General features: G+C 25.3%; 1 protein-coding gene across 3 annotated transcripts in view; it reads right to left on the bottom strand.

Moving 5' to 3' along the window:
- Positions 1 to 24,184, bottom strand: part of LOC129618581 (furin-like protease 2) — a 301,205-nt gene that overhangs the window by 20,084 nt on the left and 256,937 nt on the right. For all 3 annotated transcript variants that reach the window (XM_055533419.1, XM_055533435.1, XM_055533427.1), the window contains exons 11-12: positions 16,592 to 16,868; positions 8,085 to 8,284 (exon numbers count right to left, since the gene is read on the bottom strand). In XM_055533419.1, the coding sequence (XP_055389394.1) occupies positions 8,085 to 8,284; positions 16,592 to 16,868 (477 nt within the window). The remainder of the gene's footprint in view (positions 1 to 8,084; positions 8,285 to 16,591; positions 16,869 to 24,184) is intronic.

Genomic DNA, 24,184 nt, shown 5'->3' with positions numbered 1-24,184 from the left:
TTTTTTGAGTGAAAAAGGAAAAAATTAAATTTCACAATCACAAATACAAATGCAATGGAAATTTTCTAATTTAAACAAAAATTTTTAAATGTTATGTGTATGTAGTCACGTCAAATTATAAATATAGTGTGAATTGAGTCCAAAATATAAATGCAATCATCATATTTCGTTCATTAATTGTGCAATGTGAAAATATTTTCACATTTTGAAAAATTTTTATTATTAAATTATCACATAATCTGATTTCGTTTCTTTTAGAATTAAAAACAAAAAAAATATAGTAAAAAATGGCAAATACGGGGTTCATTAGAGAAATAAATAATTTTTATTCTGTATATATGTACATATACATACATTTTGTGCAGCACTATGATATTATGGTCTTTCTGGCATAACAGAGAGAAGCAAAAAAAAAAAAAGAGAAAAGAGAAAAATGTTGAATTATCTTTGAGTGAAAAGGAATTTTTCATTAAATCAATTTACATACATTATTATTTATACATATACATATGAATGTATGCAGTACATAAAGCAATACAGTACATACATAACATTGAGCATAATTCCAACAAATTTTTTATTAAAACTAAAATGTCTTTATTAGATGTGTATTCTGTCTGTCTGTTAACCGTTAAAGCCATTAATGAATGCAGAACTTATTTAATTAAGAGAATCTTTCTGATTTAATGCAGAGAATCTTTCTGATTTTCCTCCTTCCTTCTCCACTCCCTGCCAATCAATTTAACCCTTTTACAATTTATTGTATCCGAATCGCATAACATATTTTTAACTTCTACTCAAGGTGAGAAGTGACAAATCTTATATCTCTGATAATGGTTTTGAAATTAATTTTGATCCTTAATTTTAACTTGATCATTTGGGCTATTTCTCTTACTACATTCCAATTCGAATGAAATCCAAATTCAAAGAGTTTATGACGTCGATATACGGATATGAATATTTTATTCTATTAAACAATAAATTTTCCTCCTATATTTTCTTCTTATTCGGAATTAATAACGTAATACCTCGAAATATGTCAATTTGATGACAATGTCAGTTCTGTAATGAGGTCTATTTAAGTCAAATGCTTTTAAAATTATTACATTGAGAAACATCCTAAATATATGCAATCTTTTGCAATTATCAAAGAATTATTTCAATAGAATATCGAATTTTTATTATTATTTGAACTTGAAGAAATTTTTGATTTCAAAAATTCAAACAGCGTTATGGTGAATTCCACGCTTAGAATCTTACATATTACGAACTTAGATACAATGTAGATGAATGATCACAAACTCCTTTCGTAGATATTATGAATCAGCAATGGCAACACCATTTTTCGGAGTTTGAAAATTAGTATTTTATTTTAACTGTCAAAATGTTTATTGATATTCTTTTTGCTATGTAAATAAACAACTTTTATGCAAAAGGGGAGTTTAAAGCGCTGGAAAAAATTTTTTTAAGCAAATTTGAATTCATTTCCCTTCATGGTACTGTGTTGGAAGAATTCAAACAAAAAAAAATTCAAAAATTGAAAATTTAAAACAGCCACTCTTTTTAAATTCTAGGTTCGGTGTAATTATTTCCTTTACGTAATTTAGTCTATTACAAATATTCGTAGCAGAATTTTAAGAATTCGGAATTGGCAATAGGAAATTCGTAATTTTCCGAATTTTGGAGCTACGAACGAAATTCATGATAAGGCTGTTAATATTTTTATAAAGGAAAATGTGCTTTTTACAAAACATGAATTTGATTGACTTCATGTTTTTTTATTAATACGTGATCTTTCTGTTTTCCACAATCATAGTATTCATTGTTGCTTGCTTTATTTTTTTTTTCTATTTTTAGTGCTGGTATCATCTTATCGTTTTAACATCCTCAATGAGAACTCATTGAAATGAATATCTCAGTAAGGCACTTTATATAGACACTTAATATTTATTTTTTTTTTCTGTCTTTTAGAATTTTCCAAAAAGGATAATAAAAAATATATAAAAAAAAAAAATTTCATATTTAATACTTAATACAAAATGTAAAGAGTGTATATATAAATTTGCATATGTGTATATGTGTATGTACCGAAATTATGTATGTGTACAACTGATGATTTCTTTTTTATTCTTGTCTACGTTTTAATCATCTTTTGATTATATTTGTATATAGATTTTGAATAATTTGATATAGAAGAATAGTAATGATTATTGAGGAGAATGTTATACAGCAATAAAGTGTTAGAGAGAAAACTATAGGAGTTGTAAATAAAAAATTATAAAGGAAAAGAGGAACTAAATATAACTTGCATATTATAATGAACAATAGCGCCAATGGTTTATTAAGTAGTCTGATAGACTCTATGATGATTCGAGAGGCTGAAAAAAAAGACAATGCAGAATAAATTACAATAAAATCTTTGTTAAATTTAACACTGTTGCAAGTGTTATTGAAGAGCTTGCATATAGTTGCTTCAATAATGTAGACATTATTTATTTGATTATAAAAAAAAAAAACAAAAACCTGTGTCTCCTCTAACAAAATCTAATAAAATGATTTTTTTCTTGAACTTTTTAATTTTTAAAATACATTAATATCTATATAATAGTCATATTTTTGTTATGTATTTAGAAATTCTATATGCTAAATGCATACACAATTCATTATGGGAGGTGTAAGATTAAATTTTTACATATTAAGTACATATGCAAATAAAATAGAATTTTCTTTTATTACAAACATTATATGGGTATATACATAAGCGAGAAAAATAAAGACATAACCTATATATAAAATATAAATAACTAAGCTTAAATCCTATTTGCACACATATTCATGTTTGTATATATTATGTGTACATGTTTACATAAGTCTTATAAGTATTATACAAGTATTGAAATTGCATTCACAAGAAAATTTTTTTTTTTAAAACTTAAACTTAAATATGAAACGTTCAATAACCTTTTAATTTTTTCGTTTTTCTTTTTTAGATTTTCAACATCATTTATGGTCTGTTAATAATATGATTACAAGAAGTGCAACAGAATATTCCAAGTTACCAAAAACTTATGAAATATGTTTAAGAAAATAAATTGGAATCAAGGCAAAGGTACATGGTGTAGCACATTTTCTTTTGAACAAATGGAAATGCTTTACTTTTTGAACAGTTCTAATAAGCTTCTAATTATTGTATTCTCATTTATACGAAAAGCTGGATGAGCAGCACCACTAAGCTTAATGAGCAACGTTTTCGACGAACGATTATACAGTGGATCTTCTTACATAGTAGTTGATCTTATACCTGTATAATTGATCATATTTATATTTACATACATTTTCATTAACTTCAAGTAATTTTTACAGCAAAGGAAACTAAAAAAAATATGATCTTAATTCACAGACACGAAATGTATAAATTAAGAACATAAAATTTCCCTTAAATTTAATATCGGAATCAGCAATCGACTACATTTATTACCTGTTTATTTGTAAAGATATAATATAACATAATTATTATTGCATACTTTTAGGATAGCTGCATAAGAATTTAGAAATTTTGCTAATTTTTGAATATAATAATTATTTTTTATAGTGGAAGAGAGATGGAAAAAAATTTTGCTCAAACAAAATAAATCATTTATTAATTTTTAAATTCTCCAATCTTTTAAAACTTCCGGTAACTATGTTATGTGAAAAACGGTGTCATAAGCTTTAATTTAAGAGGTTTGAGATAAAGGTAATTTTAAACGACAATTTTTTGCTATCCTATAATGCCTTATATTGTATTATTTTGGATTTGTATAGTGAAATTTGCTTATTCAGTCTTTTAGTCAAATTGGTTTTGAAAAAAAGTGAGTTTGTGTAAAAGCTTTGCAAAAAAATTTTTCTTAATGTATGAAAAACAAACAAAGGGAGTTCAATTTCTAAGTACACTGTTGAATAACAATTTTACCCTAATGGATAAACGGTGACACTCATGAGAAGGTAAAACTTTGCTGCAATGTACCCAGTTCCACAAGTTGCGGGTATAACTGGTACTAAAAGACCATTTTAACTGTTCTGTCTTAATTTTTTAATTAAAATTCATACTAAAAGATCTAATTGGATCCTGAGACTATTATTGCTTTTCCAATCCACAAAAGTTTTGAATTTTTTTCATTAGAATAGTTATAGGGCCTAAGTAGCTTATAAATTAAAGCTATTTTATGCATAAATCGAACCCATTTCAAATTTTAAGAGAAGTGCATTTTCATTTATTGTCAATAAAACGTCCTCTTCCTTAATTGAAATGAAAATTCTATACTATTTCTATGCTAAAATATTATACTTAAGGATTGTTTTCTACTCATATTAAGATACCATATATGTGACTTTTTTTGAGCGGCGCTTAAGGGTTAATAAAGCTGATACATGCATTAAATAATTTTTTAAATTTAAATAATATTTTAATATATTTCATTTCTGACAAATTTCCATGTTCATTTAATACTTTTTTTTTTGTATAAATTTTGTTATTTTATAAAATTATAAATTTTGTAACAAAAACCCCAACAAACTGACAATATCAATTTTTGTTTTTTGTTGTATTGGTAAAATCAATATTGGTAAGATTAATTGAAAAAAGAACACTTGTACAACTATTAAATTTTGATATGTACATAGGTACTTGTACATTATATCGAAAATAATTTAATACATTTTTTTAACAAAAAAAAAAAATTTTTTTTTTAGTCTGATGACCTCTTCAAATTTATTACAAACCAAGAAAAATAAAATTTTTATTCTGAAAATGTTTTTTTTTTTTGTGTGTTTTTCATACTCAAATCTTTTTATTGTGGAAATTCCTCTTCATAATAATATTTGTTGTATGTATGTATGTATCTATGTGTGTAATGTGTACGTGAAAGTATTTGTTAGTAACTTTATATTATTGGATTGGTATATAAAAACATTAATGCAAAATTCCAACAGCTGCTTCAGAATATTACTAACGACAGTGGTAAAAAAAAAATTTCAGGGATGAGCAAAAAAAATATGCAAAACAGTGATAAAAAATTGAGTAAAAAACAAAAACAGAAAAAAAAAAATCTATGAAATCCTTATTGAGTTCAATTGAGTTTAATTTCATATGAAGTGCTATAATAAAATGATAAAATTACCAAGCAATGTTTAATATCGAACAAAAAAAAAAGCTTTTCTCTTTTTTTTTTATTTTAATTTTGCCATCATCATTGTTTTTACAAACGTGGTTTGTGTATAACAGGGTGATGCTTATGACGATTCCAATATAATAATATTATAATTATGATAATGAAAAATGGAAATAAAGCCTAGACAACTAGAAGTATAAAGTGCCAACAGAGCACGCTCAGCTGTTCCCGAGATAGAAGATTTTTAATGGGAATATCACGCAAATTTCTGCTTGTTCAGATTTCTTGTATATTAAGTTATAACCGCAGTTCCAAGAAGAGTAAGATATTTAAATAACAAGTAATTGTAGCCCTAATTAAATAGGCTAAAATTAATTTAATTGACTAGAAACAAAAAATAATAACTATAAAAATTATGACTTAAACCGAAAATTATGACAAAAGTCTGAGTTTTCATTGTTTTTTTTTTTAATAAGATTTGTAAAATTTTTGTAATGCAAATTGGGTTTTGTCGTATAAAATATAGATGTCTCATAGATTAAACTAAAGTTGAGGCAAAAGGAAAAAATTAAAAAAAATTTTTGAATTCCAAAAATATTGTAATTCTGAAAATATATTACTAGTGACATAGGTGGTACAGTTCTACTCTTGCATTTAGTCTCATCTCATGAATGCCACTGAAAAGTATAAACTTTTGAAACATATTACGCTCTTTAAAGTCTATGAATCTCACGGATATTCTTCTAAACTCTCCTAAACTTCTAAACTAAAATTTCTCAAATATTTTTTTTTTTAAATATCGGATGGAGACATTGGAAAAGCACATGGTGCCGCGTTCCCTGTCTATTTAGCATTCTGGCAACTCCGCAAAATTTCTGCTAATGCAACATGCACTCTTTTATCCATCGTAATCAAGAGACAGTGACCTCTCAAAGTTCCAATAGTACGTAAGACAAATAATTAAAATATATAGCTAAGCCAAGCTCTTAATCAACACTTTCAAATATATTTCATTTTCAGGTTTTCTTAAAATCAAGGTTATTGCTAAAAAAGTCTTTTTTTTTTCTTATATTCATAAAATTCCTGTATTTTAGAAACTATTGAGTTTTGACCTACAAAAGTTTAACCAATTTTTGAATATTTAAATGATGATTTCATTCTTATTGTATTTTTACAAAATCACCCTGTATACATTGTAATTATATACACAAATGCAACTAAGCATTATAGTTAAAATTTATATATGCATAATACAGAATTTAAGATAATGGACACAAAATAAGAATGAATGAACGTAAATTTAATGAGATACATCCTCTTCCTCTATCATTGAGACTAATGAAATGTCCATCATTCAATATTATTAAAAAATATCATTTTGTTTTTTCTACATTTTCATCGTCGAGGCTATAAAAAACGATAAAAAATAAAGATATAAACGGAACTAGAAAAGATTGAAGTAAAATCCGATAAAAGGATAATAGAAAATATTTTAAATTTTATAAAAAATAATTACGACAACTCTAAACTCATTAAATTGAAATGAATCAAATTTGTTTTTTAGTTTCTTACTATACATCTACGTACATTCATGTAAGATAGATTTTTTATTAACTAATATAATGATGGGGTCTTAATTTATTTTCAAACTGACATAATTTTTCCTATATACCATTGAAAAACAAAATGAAAAACAATGTATAAGTACGTAACTTTATAAATTAAGTTAATTAGTTTTCAAATAATGTAAAATATTTTAATGTATAAGCACTTTAAATTTGTTATTCTATACGAAACTATTTACGAGCACTCACAACAGGATTTGACATAAATATTGGCGCGCAATGTAGTTATAATATTTTTGCCTTAATGTTCGCTTATAACAAGTTAAAATTTCTATCAAGAACTTTTTACGAAATGAACTTCTTCTCGAACCAAATATTCCCTCTGATTTTAACTGCATGTTTCAAATTTTTTGATTATTATTATTTTTGAATTTTTGACACTACTGCCATTTAAAATGTTTTGCATTGTACAAACTCGTTCCATTATGCACGTTAATAAAGTACCATAGAAGAGCTATTTAAGTTTTATTCAAAAATTTCTTTAGAGATATAAAAGATCTTCTTAAAATATTTGATCTACTTAAAACATAACCTTTGTTAGTGTGTTCAACAGAGGCTGATACTTCAGCAGCTTATCACAATTATCCATGTGAAACTTTAAAAAAGTGTTTTATTTTCCTTTTCAGTAATTCAGTGTCTTCTCAAATTAGCAAATAAATTGAATTGACGTTGGAATATTATCTTTCTAGAATAATTCTAGAAAAGTTCTAATCTTTAAATATAGTCTTATGAGACACAGATATAAATCTGCTAATGAACTGTAAAAGGTTTTCCTAGAAAGCTTTTTAAAATGCGATTCTTTTATGCCTAAATCCAGAAAAAGGCTGCCGAAATTTATGCAATATGGTCATCTAGCATCTTACAATATTTTTTGAAAGAATTTATTTATTCGGTATCCGTTCAGCCTATAATACAGCCTATAATAAACTGAAAGGCTCACGATTTCTATTTAAAAAAGGCTAATAATTCGCCATCTTCATAATGGTTTCCAATAATTGCATAATTAAATTTGTTTTCATTTTGTATCCAAAATTCTATTTAAAAGCAAATAAATTTTTATACACTTAAAATAATCAGTACCAATATTATACATTCTGTCTGAGTATATATGTATATGAGCAAAGTCAATGCCCACAATGACCACTGACAACAAACATCAGACAGAGAATTGGATACAGAATTAAACCAATAAAATAAGCTCATATAATATTATTGTTGTACAAAATCAATATTTACAAATATGACATTAAATAATTTAAAAAAAAATTAATTTTTATTATATAAAATTGTTATTATATTTTTAATTTACCGTAACATGTTTTACAATAATGATGACATTTTTGACAACCATATTCAGATTTATAAAAACCTTCAGGACATTCAGGATGACATTCACCGCCAGCTAATTGCCAACCTTCTGGACATGTAACACATTGGTCACGACGTGGTCCACTACATGTATTACAACTTAAATAACATTTAGCACATGTACCGCGATCACTGTAATATCTGAAAGAAAGAAAGAAAAAAAAAATAAAAAAAAAGGAATTTATTTATCACTTTTTTTGTTATGTGTTCTATATCGTTAAACGGAATTAAAAATTGAAAAATAAAACAATAAGGAAATTATAACAAAAAAAAAACCAAAAAAACAGAGAAAGGACAAGGAAAAATGTAACAAAATAATAGAGAATACATAAAAGAAACCTAACGCTTACATGATATTGTGAAAAGAGAAAAAAAAGAGCATCAATAATAAAAATAGAAAATAATAAAATGAATAATAGAAATTAATTACACTATATTACCACCAGGGAACGGAAAACATTCACTTCCATACAGAGACTTGGGATACACAATACAAAAGGAACCAACAGAAAAAAAAAAGGCAACACAAAATGAGAACAACAACAATATAAATTAAAAACAGCACGTTCTCTGGTCATAAAACTGCTCTTTTTTTCCGCCTCTTCCTCTCTCCGATATTCTTTTTTTCTTCTTTTCTACTTCTATAAATATTAAAGAAACGAAAAATAACAATAGAAAAAAAAATTAACGCAACACTATCATATAAACAGATGTTTATTCAGGACAAAATGAAATAAAAAAAAAAAAATAGGTATAGGAGCCATAGTGTATCCTAAATATAGAGCATTTATCTACATCGTATAGAAAACAAAAATTCTGTGGAAATAAGGCAAATTATCATAAGTTCATAGTGGCAAAAAATCGAAACACGTACCTATATTTGAATTCTTCATATAGAATTCTAAAAATCTAATAAAATTTGATTTAATCCGAAACATTAGTTGAATAAAATTAAGACCTTGAATCAAACATTTCCAAGAAATTTTAGGTAATTCGAGAATAAAAAGTTAAGACAGGCTTTTATAATTCTATAACAGATTTTCTAAACTAAGCTGCAGAAGATGAAGAAGTTTAATAAAAAAGTTGGCGCAAATTTCAAAAATTCGATTTTAATTACAGTCTTTCAAATATTTTCAAAACAGGGCACACACAAAATTTTCACTTTGTTTTAGTCGAAGCTATTATGTTTCAAGTATTAGATTCATCTACTTGATACTATACCAATTATATGGTTTTGCCGCTATACCACAGATTTACTATTCTCCTCTGCTATAGCTCAGGACTTTTATATACCGTTCGTTTCAATATATAAAAACTTAATTAACTGAACAACATGGAGCTTGCATACAAAAACTATTAGTTTACTATTTCAATTTTTATTTTCTTATGAGCAGACATATAAGTCTATGTGTACATATATTATATGTATATGTACAAATATAATACGTCTATAAAATAACTATTAGAATAATATTCTTGCACGTTATATCTACGTACCCATCCCTTTAGTTTTTTTTTAAATATTATCATCACCATATGAAAAGTAAACTCGTAGTTTTATACACCGGATTCAATATAGTGTCTTCTTTTCCTCTATTCTTTGTTCATATATATATTATGTATATGTATTTATATACAATAAATTAATATACATTTAAGGTAAATACTTTTTTTTAATATTTATGTAGATGATATAATAAATTAATATAAAAATGTACCTATACATAATTATTATTTACAAGGAGGGAGAAAAATACTTGGTGCAACAGTTTTAAATTTAATTTTTACAATTCCCATTTAAATAATTTCTTAAATAAGACTACAATTTCTATTTTGGGGGGAGAACTGAAAATGATTTGATAATAATTGAAACTGAAAATGATTTGATAATTGCGAAAACATATCGAAGCTTTTCACAAAGAAATCGATAGGCTTGTTGGATTAGATCCACTTCAACTTATATTCTTGAACGGAACTAAATTGTGTTAATTGTAGCCGAGCAAAAAAATAAACGTTTTAAGTTGCTCATGAGTTTTGCCTCATACTGTTGAATATCTCACTTATTAGACAGACATTTGGAAATTTCATAAAAACAAGAGTAAAATAAGGTCGGTCTTTTTACTTCAACCAAGAATATTTTCGTGGATCCTAAAAATACGGTCGAACATTATGAAAAAAATTATTTTAATTTCATGAGCCAACATGATCCCTTTTTCAGCAAGAATGAAATTTTAGTAGTTTTAGTAAAAATTTTTGTTTTATCCTTAATCTAAATAATCAATTTTCTAGTGGGCACAATTATTAAAGGCAGACGGAGAATTTCTATGCTAACCGATTACAAAAACGTGTTGGGGAAGCAAAATGGTTTCCTATGAATGCAGAATGTTAGAACAATGCGTGCAATTGAATATATTATTGCGATCAAATATTGGTTCGAATTTACGGTCGGATATAGCTAGAACGAGTGAATTTTAAAGGATTTTTGTAACAATTTTTAGATTACAAAATTCTTACATGAAGGTACAAGAAATGTTATCTCATTTTTAGAACTGATTGTATTTAGAAAAATCATAAAGGCTTTTATGCAACAAAATATTTCATCTTTATTACAGCTAAAACCCATTCTTTACTTTGAATAATAAAAATTCATTATACTACAAACAGGTTTTCTTTTAAAATTAAATTGAAAATGTAGACAAAAACATACAAAAAAAAAAAAAGATCTGCAAAACTTGGATGAAAATCTCTTTTCTGAGCTTATTGCAAAGTGTAATTAAAATGCAGATTTTGTTTGTTCTTATTCCTAAAAGAAAAAAAAAAATAAAAAAAAACTTTTACCTTAACAAATTTATTTAACGTGAATAAAATTTTTAGCTTTTCACCAGAATATTTTCGAAAAATAGAGAAAAAATTTAATTAAAGGTAAACAGAAAAACAAAAGAAAATTTGTTCGTTCCGCTGTCTACCAAATTTGCTATAATTAAGTCCCATTAAACACAATCTAACGGGAATAATATTAAATAAAGAATTTGGCCAATTATTAGATGCTCTCTTTATAACTATAAGAGCGTCTCAATTATTTTATAAATTAAAATGTGGGTTGGATAAAAACCGTCGGTCTTAACGTAATTTTTTCAATTTAACTTCGAAGCGTAGCTTCTAAATATTTCGGAAATTCAAATCTATGGAATATGTCTGAAACTCTTACTCTATCCAACAATACTCAAAATTATACTCAAAATAAGCTCTTAAATAAAAATTACAAAAGTAAATACTGACTATTTGCCAGTTTTAGCTTATTTGACAAGTTCTTCTGGGACGCAAATTATTACTTCTAAACGTAAAAAATTTCCTCATTATTTTTTATGCATAAAAAATATTATTAAAAATATTTTTTTCATTAAATTAAAACTAAAAATTTTTATTAATATTTTTTTGTTCATTTTGAATTAAAAAAAATTAACCGTTAATTTATATAGAGAAAAGTGAAGCAAAAGGATTTTTGGGTGGAAATTCTTTAGAATAGCGTCAAAAATTACCTTTTGTAAAAAATTTTATTTTTTTTTTTTCAAATAATATTTTAAATAATTATTTTGAGTATTTTTTACAGATCGCATTGTAACAATACGGGCAGAATTGTGATGGGACCAAATTTTTATAAAACTTACAAACTTCTCATTAAAATTTAGAGACAAGAACTAGAAGGTTCATATTAACTAGAAGGTTACCATAGTTTACTTAAAATTTAAAATAAGTGTTTTAAGAGCGTTTCCATGATTTTGTGCAACTATTTTGTCAAACTAAAAAATCACTCGGAATTTCTTAATGTTAACCAGAAATTACTTATTGCAATCGATGCTAGGGACATCAAATTTTTATACCCGCATACGAACGTATTTTCGAAAACATATACTTAAATTTAATGTGATGTAATCGCGGCAATAGTCCGGGTAACTATCATACCACTTAAAAAATTATAATACTATTATCACAGAAATCATTAAAGTAATAATAATGAAATGTTGTATAAGCAAACATGTTCTTATCCCCTTAGGGTTGACAAAATTCGAGTTCAAATTACATGCAGTAACATGTACAGCTGTTTGCAGTAGCTCTATCATAAAAATTTCAGTAGTTACTTGGTTATAATTAAGAGATTGCTGAAGCTACAATACTGATATTTTGTATAAATGAATATTGTACCAACGCCATTATTTTCGATAAAATCTTTTGTGATGGTATGGGTTTATATAATAAATAAAGTTGGGTCAGACCAATGGTTTGTATTGTAGCAGTTTTCCCTTCAACAAGTGAAAATTTTGCTTTTAAATACAGTCTATGTATTCCTATCACACTATTAAAATTATTTTAATTCATATACAAAACTATTTCTAAGATTGCATATATTTAGGATGAACGATTTATGCAGTCTTTGAAATAAAGCAAAAATTAATATAAAGTGGGGTTAACATAATGCTCGATTTTAAGGTTTAATTGTGTGAGTTAAGAAAAATAATTATATTTTTTATTGTCATGGAATTCACCGTTAACTTTTTGCGTTTATAGAAATTTGAAAAAGCTTGCGGTTTCGGAAATATAGGGTGTCAAAAATTCAAATTTTTCAAATTTCAAGGGCCATAACTTGAGAGGGGGAGGAGATGGAAAAAAATTTTCTTCTAACGAAATGACCTATTTGTTAATGTCTAAAAGCTCCCAAATTTTCTAGCTTCTGCAGGTTGGGGTCTAGAAGAAAAACGACATCAAAAATTTGGGAAAAAAGGACTTTAGGTAACGGTAAATAACGACCATTTTGTTTTTCTAAAGTTTAACTATAGTACACTGCGCTAGGGGAAGCAAGCCTCTGCCTTTCTGCGTTTGCAAAATTTCAAAAATGCTTATGGTTTGATTGCAGCAAATAGTTAAAAAAGCCCATTTTTATGGTTTTGGGGGAGTATAACTTCTAGAGGGGCGGAGATAGGTAAAAATTTTGTTCTACGGAAGTAAGTTTCTAGTAAAGATCTATGTACGTATTCAATTTCAGCTTTCTATTTTCAAGGGTGTAGAAGTTTTGTAAACAAAAAAAGTGTCCACGGACGGACGGACAGAGTGAAACTAATAAGCACTTTTTTTCAAAAAAATTTTGGAAAAGTGCTAAAAACTGCCATTTAGATTATGTATAAAATAGTATACAGGTATTTTCGCATAAGTTGGCATACAATATACAGGTATTTTCGCATAAGTTGGCAAATAATTTTAGGGATTTTTTGTATGCTTTTAAATACATTGAACACTTTTTACTGGAAAAACTATGAGAGATAGAGGAAAAATGTTATACTATGTGTTAACTTTTAGCTTTTATCGTAGCGCATCGAAAAAAAATCTGAACCTAAAATGAAATGAACTAAAAGCATTTTCACTTTCTTAACTCGTATACTCTTCAAAATCACCTTATATTTTCATAATTTTTATCTTTTGTAATAAAAGTGAATTAATTTCTATTTAAATTATAATAAAGGTGTAATAATAAAAAATATCATAGACCCAAAGTACATAAAACTCTTCCGCAAACATCATTTAATATTTAAATACCCTCTATTGTATACGATGTGTATAATATTTTAAATCCAATCAAAGGATAATATGTGAATAAGAATTCAATTTTATTTTTTGTATAGATAAATGAAATCAGAGAATCAAAAAGTGACTCAAATTTCATATCATTCTAATTATTTTATTTGAATTGAAACTGAAATTGAAATGAAATATCCTGGAGGAGTTTACTATTTTCATTTTCCTCATTTTTTTTATTATTTTCAAATAGAAAAATTAACTGTAGCATAGAGTAAGTAAGGGTCAATGTAATTTTCTTTTTACAACTATTTTGTTTTCTTTTTTTTGTATGTTAAAGATAGAATTTCATTTCTTTAGAATTTCTTTTTCCTTTTATAATTTTATTTACTATTTACACATGTGACACCTTAACTCTCCTATAATATAGTACATTAAAAGTGTCTACTTGAAAAGAGTTTTTAGTCCTTTTTCTTTATGTGTGTATGAATGTTTTGTTTTTAAAATGAAATAGGAAATTCTCTTGTATAGGAATCTAAAGGTAAATAAAATTAATATGAATTTAAATGCTATATTTTAATTTAATAGGAGTCTTTATATATATGAAGTGATAGGGATATCTTTGATGGTATAAGAATTTAATTTTAATATTAGTTATATTTAAAATTTATAAATTTGTAATACATACCAAACATTTAAAAATTTGGCACCATAGAGCTTAAAAATCATTTTATCTGAAGTAAGCACAGAAATCGAATAAAAATTGCAACAAATTTTTAGAAAAATAAATAAATATTAATTTAATAAGAATGTGAAATTTCTTTAATAAAACTGTTATATCCTCTCTTTAAAGTTTATTCGAATAGAATCATTGTATTTGTATAGAATCATTATTGAAGCACGTTACTTTCTAACATTATACGCTATAACGTTGTATTTCAAGTATAAACTGTAAAACTATTTTACTTATGACTGTACACGTTTACATTAAAAGCTTAGGTTGCCAGATTCATTATAATTATTATAGTGTAATATTATATTAATATATTAATTTCTGAGATTTTATTGAAATTCTTTGATTTTGATTTCATTATAATTGAGTGATGCATAATGCATTTAATAGTAGCCAACGAGATATTGCACCAGAGGTGGGATATAATAGAAATTATATCATAGCGGTTGCATTACTTTTTGAGTGTATGGAACACTGTTTCAAACTGGTAATGGATAATTAAAAGTATAATTTATAAATGAAACGTTGTTCTGAAATAATTCTATTATATACGGAAATTAAAACTGTCATATAAATTTAAATATCAAGTTTATGGCATTCGTGTTAGATTTTCTCAAAATGTACAGCTACCTATCGGAATAAATGTGTGTAACTATATTTCATTTGTTGGTTTAGTTAAAAACACAATATTCTTGCAGTTTTAAGCACATTAAACTATTATATTTCAGTTAGCTACACAACAAAAAAATTTATTGCTACAACGGTTAAATGTCTAGATTGTTTTTAATAAAGTTATACCTGCTGCGACCCTTTTACAGGAATATGAACCTTAATTCATATAACACTTTATAGTATATCACACCCAATTACATTAGCATACAGAAAGGAGTAGTTGAAAAAAAATATTGTTACTCTGGTAACTATTCTAGTGAAGGGCGTTACAAAAAAAGAATAAAAAATGTTAAATTCTTAATATAAGTTAACTTTTTCTTCTGTATAACAGACTTCAATACAATCTATCATACACTCTACTACTCTCAACTGCTCTAAGATTGAATGTTAAATTCCAGTAAAAAAGGGCGTACTAACTGAATTAAAGTATTAAATAAAAAAGACGTCATTATTAAAAAAGTTTTAAGAAATGTGGTCATTCGTATAACAATTCAAGTACTAACGGCAATTCTAATTTCTAAATTTGTAAACGGACATATAAATACATAGGACAAAATATTATATAGAACAGTCGAGTGGAGTTAAACATTATTTTATTTATTTTCCTATTTTATCTATCATTTAAGTTCATTTTGCACGTATAACAGTATAAAATTACTTAACTCATTCAATTTGCTCTCATTTTCTATATATATATTTTTTTTAATAATGAAAAGAAATCTTAAATCATGATACATGTCTTTCAAATATAAATAAATACATATATATATATATGTACGTAAGTATATATAAATAGGATACGAAAATTTAATGTAATATAAGAACATGTTTCTGTAAGGGCATTTGAAAATTTGTTTGATTGTTTTCTTGTATTAAACATTTCAGAATGACAAACAATTTTTGTCAAAATAACAAGTCAGGCATTTCATTGTAAACATTTAATACTTTGGTTTGGTTAAGTTTTTTTCCATTATTTTATACTCTTGTAGCATAGTCTATAGAGGACTATCAATATAATATGACCATACATTTGTTTATGGTCCTTATGCTATGTTCAAGCAATTTTTCCTAAATAGAGAGAGCATATTATTGAGATTGAGTAAAAGCCATACAAGAAAAAGGAGTGACCTAATGTCATATATTTTTTTTTTTGTGTCATTCAACTGAATTCAAATGTAAGTATTCACATATTCTCAGTCCAGACTAAGAATACACTTTTAGCCCTTTTTTTTATATAAAAAGAAAGAGTAAATAAATTTAAAAATACTATGTATGTAAGTATGTTTATGCAACCTCTAAAATATGTGTTATGTATACAGTAAATGTGTTATAATATCTATAAAATGTAAAAGAAATGTAGAAATTGTATAGGGAAAAATCAACAAAAATCTTTTGTTACTATAAAGAGAAAAAAAGGCCAGGGTACATAAAAGCAAGATAACAAAAAAAAATAAAAAATAATAATAATTAATTACCCTTCTGCACAAGTTGTACGACATTCGCCACTTTGTAATTGTAGCCCTTTAGCACATGCAGTACAATTCATACGTGATACGCATTGTGTACATGTATGTAAACATTTGGTACAAACACCAGATTCCATGTAATAACCATCATCACAGGTGCTGACACATCGATTAGATTGCAATAATAAACTTGGTTGACACGTTAAACAATTACGTTCTGTTGGAGCATCGCATGTTTCACATGTTGAATGACAAGGATGACATATACCATTGGCATAATATTCAGCTAGAAGAAAAAAATTATATATATGTTAGTTTGTATATTATGTAAGAAAAATTTAAAATAACACTTTCATTTCACTTATGATTATTTAAAAATTTTAGTTTTAGCTTTTAATTAGATAAAAAAAAATTAAATTTATAAATATCAACATAATAGAAAAAATTTTGGTATTGAAAAAATTTTCTTCTAATTTCGTAGTTCCTATTTTTTCTATCTGTGGCGGAAACAAACATAGAATTTTTTAGATACTATTTTAGGGGTAAGTCTTTAAATTTTTTTAAATTTATTCATTTAACATTGTAGAAATTTAATGAAAATTTGTGAAATATTTAAAAATTTATTAGAGTAAGAAAAATTTTTATCAAGAACAATTGTGCTGCAATATCAATTAAAATGACTTGTTGAAGTTATGGTTGAATATCAGACCCACTATCCTTATATTAGACTCACTAAATTACGTTTTCAAATTTAGTGAAAAGCAGCGCTCTATTCCGTCAATAATTTTTTATCTTTTTTATTGAATTAATTAAAAAATTTTGCAAAGAACACTAAACAATTGAAAATACTGCTTTTAAAATTACTTTCATTCATACATGAATATATTTTAAAAATTGCATACATTTAGGCTGAACATTATATTGCAAATATTGCATACATTTAGGATCATCGTTGTATGCAATCTTTGAAATAAAACAAAACAAATTTAAAGAGGCTTCAATATAATGCTCGAATTTAAGGGTTATTTAAGTTAAGTTAAGTTAAGAAAATTTAAGTCGGAAGTTAAGAAAATTTAAGTCGGAAGTTAAAAAAATTTTTTTTTGGAGAAGTGATAAGAGTAATTTTTAAAGTAAGAGCAAAAGTAAAGGATAAAGTCGTTAAGAGACTGATAATTCTTTAAGACGTCTAAGTAATCCACTTAACTTTTAAAAAATGCAATATGTATATCTCTGACTAACTACCTAGGTAGCTCGTTATTGAACAAGCCAAAGACATCGCCATTGCCTTGCTAGCCTTATAATTTTACATATGTAGGTAACATTTTCGTAACAATTAAATTCGGAGCAATTGAATTTTAAATCTAAATTTGTAGATTTTATGAAATTTGACAAAAAATTAAAGTTTAAATTTCAAGGAACTCGGTGAAATTTGTAACTCATTCTCTCGAAAATTTCCTGTGTTGATATTTTTAACATTATTTCTTGGATTTAAAGTGGTAAAATATAAAAGTAAAATTAAATACTCTTATGTCCGGTAACTGTTAAGGAAATTACTATTCAAATGTTTGATTGAATTATTTTGCATCTAAAAAACAAAATCTCTTAAATCTCAAAAGAAAATATGAATCGTTCTTTTAAAGCGGCACATTCTCTCTCTAATAATAATTTCAATTCGATGGCTCAAAAGGTTATTCTTATAAAGTCAAAGAAAAAATGAAATCAAAGTAAATCCTTAATGCCATTATGCCATTTTACATTTTGTATTTTGTGTTTTGTGTTTATTTAAACCTCTAAATCATAAAAAAAGAGGAGAAAAACAAAAAAAAAATTTTTTTTTTTAATAAAATATTTATTTATTTTTTTTAAACATTTTCATTTAAATAAACGATGGCTGCGGAAATGTTATCCTTTTTATCAAAATTATTGCAGAAAGGTATTTTGTTTTTTTTTTAAAGCGTCGTCAATTTTTTAAATGAGCAAACCTTAAAAAAATATTTTAATAAAATGAAACATAAAAAGGCTATTATATTTGTTTTTTTTTTCTGAATTAATAAAAAGGAAAATTGTTGTATAGTTGGACTTTTTATTTAGGCATTAATTTTAGTTTAGCCCGGTAATTTCTTTTAATTTTTTAAAAGAAAATTTTGTAGATTAAAGTTTTATTTATGGGACGTAGAAAATTTATTTAACTAATTATTAACGCTATAATATTAAATTTAATATTAGATTTTTTTAATAGGTGTTTAAATCTTATTTTAAACGTTTTGGGTTCTTTGTGTTTTCATTACTTTGTTCAGAATGTTTGGGATTTAATGCTTGAATAAAATTATTTCTCTGAAACAAAAGTTTTAAATTAGAATAAATTTTCCTCATTTATGACTCGTATTTGTCATCCATTGAAATTGAATCCATTGAGGGAACGGAAAGTTGAATATACACTGAATTGTTTCAGTTGTCATAAACATTATTCAGAATAGAAATTTTGTAAGTTAATCTGTGTATAAATCACAATTGGAGATTTCTCTTCATTTCTCACTTTATTTAAGAGAATTTTTGATTAAGATGGACAGAAAATGATTGCAATATTCAACTATTAAAGAAAACTTTATATCACAATAAAAAATGTTTCAAAATACAGAAAAATAAAAAAACCAAACTCAATAAAGAAAATAATAATACTCGTATAATAAAATTATTATGCAAATCTTTGACGATTATTTTCTTATCATTATAAATGCCGACTTCTTTTACGAGATCGTTATGTTTGCATTTCCATAAAAAAAAAAAAAAAAAAACAAAAAAACCCCATCGTAATACGATCATAAAAAAAAAATAAATAGACCCTATTAAAATTATTTCTCATTAAATTAAAGCCCCTCCATTATGAGGTCTGCTGTTTCAAATATATAAACTTGACGTATCGGTTAATATAATAGCCTTACATATTTTTATTTTTCACTTTGATTTCAAAGACACACAAGAAAAAAATAAAATAAAAGGGAACACAATAAAATTAAAGGATTTTGTCCTTCTTTGTATAAATAATTTTGTAAAAATCATCACCACTTTAGTCCTTGTTTCAGACAAATGCCTGTTTTTAAATTTTTGAATTGGACGTATTTATTTTTTATATTTCTGGAGGTAATTTTCCAAAAATTCTTTACAGGATCGTCATATCTTCAATATGTTTTAATATAGTTTTTAATTTGATATTTCGAGTTTCAATCTCAAATGGATTTAGACTGTTCTGTAGACTGTGAAACTTAATATTTTTAATGAGATTTGGATATTAACAGAAAATGTCCAGAAATTGCTCTGAAAATCGTCTATAACTTTATAAAACTTACATTGAGCTCTTCAACGAGAAATAATAAAAAAACCAATGCCTCCATTAAGTACGGAAAATTTCACTATGATTTTCAGAGCGAATTTCGCATAATAAAATTTTAAATACATTTTCCTGAAAATTTTGTTATTTGTCGCTTGACCGAAATAAGCACATAGTCGACCATATTTATGTATGTATGTTGTTATCATTATTTCAGTGTAATATTATAAAAGGATTCTTTGACCATCGCTATTAAAAATACAACCTCAAATATAATAAAAATGAAATTATTTTTTTTTTTAACTTTGAGTTTTTTATAATTTTTTTTTAAATTGAGAAGATTTTTTTTTTCTAAATTCTTTATGTTTTTCTTTTTAGGGATCAACAAAGAACATATTCATGTTGTTTACGAATTTTATATAGGTAACATAGCTAGTAGGATTATTTAGTTTTTAATGTGTTCCTTTTTTTTTTTTTTTGATGAAATTTCCAAGTAAACAAATAAATTTTTCGTTTAAATAAAAGAGTAGTCCTGTATGTTTTTTTTAGCAAAATGTCATGTGGTTTAATAAAGCTAATCTAGATATATTAAAAACTTTTAATAGTAAAAATTAAAAATTAGGTTCTGTAGTGTAAAATGTAAATTTTTTTTGGCAAAATAAGAATTAAAAATAATTTTTATCGACCGCTTCTAAAATATCGTGTTTCTACAACAATGGACGGTAAAATTAATTTAATGAAATTGTGAGCAGTCGAATTGGAGAAGGAGGAAATTTCGATTTATATTTTAGCTGCAGGAATAAAGAGAAATTTCGAACGGGCTAAAGGTATTTTAATTATCGTTTTAGTTTTTCATAATTTATTGCAAAATATTAAATTTTTACCGTTATAATTTTTAAAAATTCACGACTAATTAATGACGAAAGCCGATTTCATTTTTAAGCGTTAGCATAAAATAGAATGAGAGTAAGAAACTTCTTTAATATATGGTCGCCATGAATTTTGTTTAATTCGCAACATAAGCTTCTAATTTTGTCAAATTGATATTATTGTAAATAAAAATATTGAAACATTCCGTTTGTAAGCATAAATCAAAAATTCGACTTTAGTATTAAGTAACCAAATAAATAAATTCCACTTTATAGAAAGTCAAAATTTCAACTCAACGCTACATAAGGAAGAAAAAAACTGAATAAGGAGAAATTCCCTTACATCTTTTATTCTTCAATTTTATTTAATATGGGCTGTAATATCCAAAATATAAACTTAATTAAATACAACAAAACTAACAGAAAAAAAAAATGTTATTTGTAAGTTTGCCAAAGAGAAAATTTGTGTTTTATTTCGATCTTTCACTTTTCCCTCAATTTTTACTCGTGACTTTCCTGTGTTTTTTTTTTTTGTTGGGCTAATAATTTTCAAATTAAGCAGAACTTGGTTAATATGAGTGTAAAGTAAATTTGTTTTGCATCAGGATAATTTTCGTAATACTAAAAAACTGTTGATATTGCAAAAAATTTTTATCAAAAATTTAAGGACTTTTTTTTAAATGGAACAATTTTTTCGGCTGGACCTTTTAAGAAAATGTGCATATATAAAATTTTTAGCGGTAAATTTTGAGAAACACTAATTTAAATTATAGTATTTCAGCTGCTTTGGTTTGCAAGCACAGCATTTTTTTGTTCCTTATCTTGATTCAATATTTTAATTGTTGTGGCAAATTACACAATTTACATTAAATTTTCATTATCATTAAAAATATTTCTTTAAGTTTTTCTTATATGCGAGAAATTCAAAATCTGCATTAAAAATTTTTCGTTGTTCAAGTGAAAAATTTATAAAAAAAAAAATTATTAAATATTGGATAACTTAATAAACACTTTCGAAAATTCCAGAATAAATCAAATCATAATCAATATCAACTTGTTTTGAATATTTTTCTGATTTGAAAAGGACATTATTTTTATTGGAACATTTAATAAATAAATAATGCATCAATCTTATATGAACAAAAAACAACCTTAAGTACAAGAAATTTCCAACTTAAATGATCAAAAAATAATAAACGAATTATTATTCATGTGAGTTTTTTTTCTTCTTTTTTGTAAAAAGTGACAGAAAATACCATTTAATATTCATTTTGGTTATGTAAACAATATACATACATACACACCATATGAACATATTTTATATATTCATAAAATATTCTTTTATATACTTGTACATTAAAATCTTTTTCCAACAGGTAGGTAGGTTTTGAGATTCATGTGAGTTCTTTTTAATAAAATAATATGTTCCTTGGTATTACAAATTCAGTTATGGTGTTAATGTGCTATAATTTTCCATTATTACCATATGTGTGTGTGTGTTACTTTTGAACGTTCATATTCATACATACATTCTATACCATATTAGCTGTATAAGAAAGGAAAAACCACAAAAACTTATACATGGATTTTGTAAGAGTTTCAAAAATAAATAATTGATAAGAATTGAGTGTTAAAACCATAGAATATGATCAGGACAAAAAAGAAAAAACAAAAGGACACTAGAATAAAATAAGGAGCAATTTTTTTTTATAATTTTTTTCAAAACACAAAAAAAAAACTGGTTTTTATTACAATATAATTTATGTTATGTAATGTACGTATATTTGTATATGTTCGAACCACTATGACAGTAACATAATCTTTATAAGTAAAAATAATAAATGTTTGAATATGGTGTTAAAAAAAACACTGAAGAAAATTACATTGTCGGAGAAGAAAATTGATTACAAATTAAACATTTAAGTATAGTGTGTTCCACAAGTTTTTGAATTCAATACTGGAATTTAGGAGATGAACAAAAAAAAGTTATTGCTTAATACTTAAGTTTTAACTACCGTTTATAATGGCATTTGAATATAGTCCGATATATCAAATAAAATCAATGATTATTCTAAATTGATTTGCATTAAATTTTAGTATATTCGAAATTCTTATTATGTTTATTGTGTCTTATATAACGATTAGATGTGTAAAATATAGAATATGTATTATACCCTCCACTGTAGGAAAAATATGAATTCTAAAGCATCGAACGCAAAACAATTTATTCGTCTATTGTTGAGCTTAATCGAGAGAATTTTGTTGAGTTAATGTCAAAATTAAAATAGCTGGAGACTTCAAATATGTTACATTATGCCTACATATTTTGTAGCCAGATGCACTCTTTGCGCCAAAAAAATTGAAATAATTCCATTGAAAACGGTGAAATATTTATCAAGTTCGGTTATGTTCGGGTCTTGTTTTAAAAGATTTCGAAAAATGCTAACGATTTGTAAAAAATTATAATTAGAGGTTTTTAATGACTTCCTTTCTTTATTCACTCATATTTTGCCGATAACACACTATTTCCGATATTGTCGTTCTCCATTATATAATAAATTCGGTTGTTTATGAAATAAATTAAAAAAATCTAATATTAGAATGAAATTTTTCAAATAAGAACCATTTTACTAGATTTACTCATTTCAGGATATGAAAGGTTATTGTTTAAAATTTCTCTTAACTATTTTCTTATTGAAAAGAAAACCATTTAATTACTTCAACTCCATGTAGATCAGGGTGAAATTAGTTTTTTGTTATTTTATTTAATTGCATGCTGCTGAAAAACAGGAACGGTCAAGTTGAAAAACGAATCCATGTACAATGTCCAACTCTTAATTACAACGCTAATACAATTAAAAATTAAATTGTACGAATTTTAATTATTATTAACAGGGACAAACCAAAAAAAAATTACTTAAAATTAATGTTTAGTTTCCCAATATAACAGTAATTTGTCGAGATATGACAAAAACTCTCTTTGGTTCGTTTAATATTTAAAATCCACCCTAAACACCCATCTCTATAAATTATTTTTAGGATGTTACGTAAAACATATAAGAGTATAGGGCAACAAATACATCAATTTGAAAACTGTAAAATACAAACACAGAAAAAAAAATAATAGACAAAAAAATGAGAGAACAAAAAAAAACAAATCAATTTCAATTTTTCCTATATATAATTTAAAATATGAGGAAAAAAAAAATAAAGGGTTTCTTATATTTTCATTCAAATTTGTATTAAATTACATAAGATATTACAAAATGATGTATTCATTCAAAATATATTGTGTGTATGGGATAGTTGCTTATTTGGACCTATATATAAGGAGCAAGAGGCAAACAAATAAGATAACAAAAAAAAAAGAACAAAGACGAACAAGAAAACCGTCATTACCTACAC

This window comes from Condylostylus longicornis, unplaced genomic scaffold (genome assembly GCF_029603195.1).
Source record: "Condylostylus longicornis isolate FDR11 unplaced genomic scaffold, ASM2960319v2 ptg000001l, whole genome shotgun sequence".
NCBI lineage: Eukaryota > Metazoa > Arthropoda > Insecta > Diptera > Dolichopodidae > Condylostylus > Condylostylus longicornis.
Note: the sequence above shows the minus strand (reverse complement) of the source record. Positions and strands in the feature narration are given on the sequence as shown.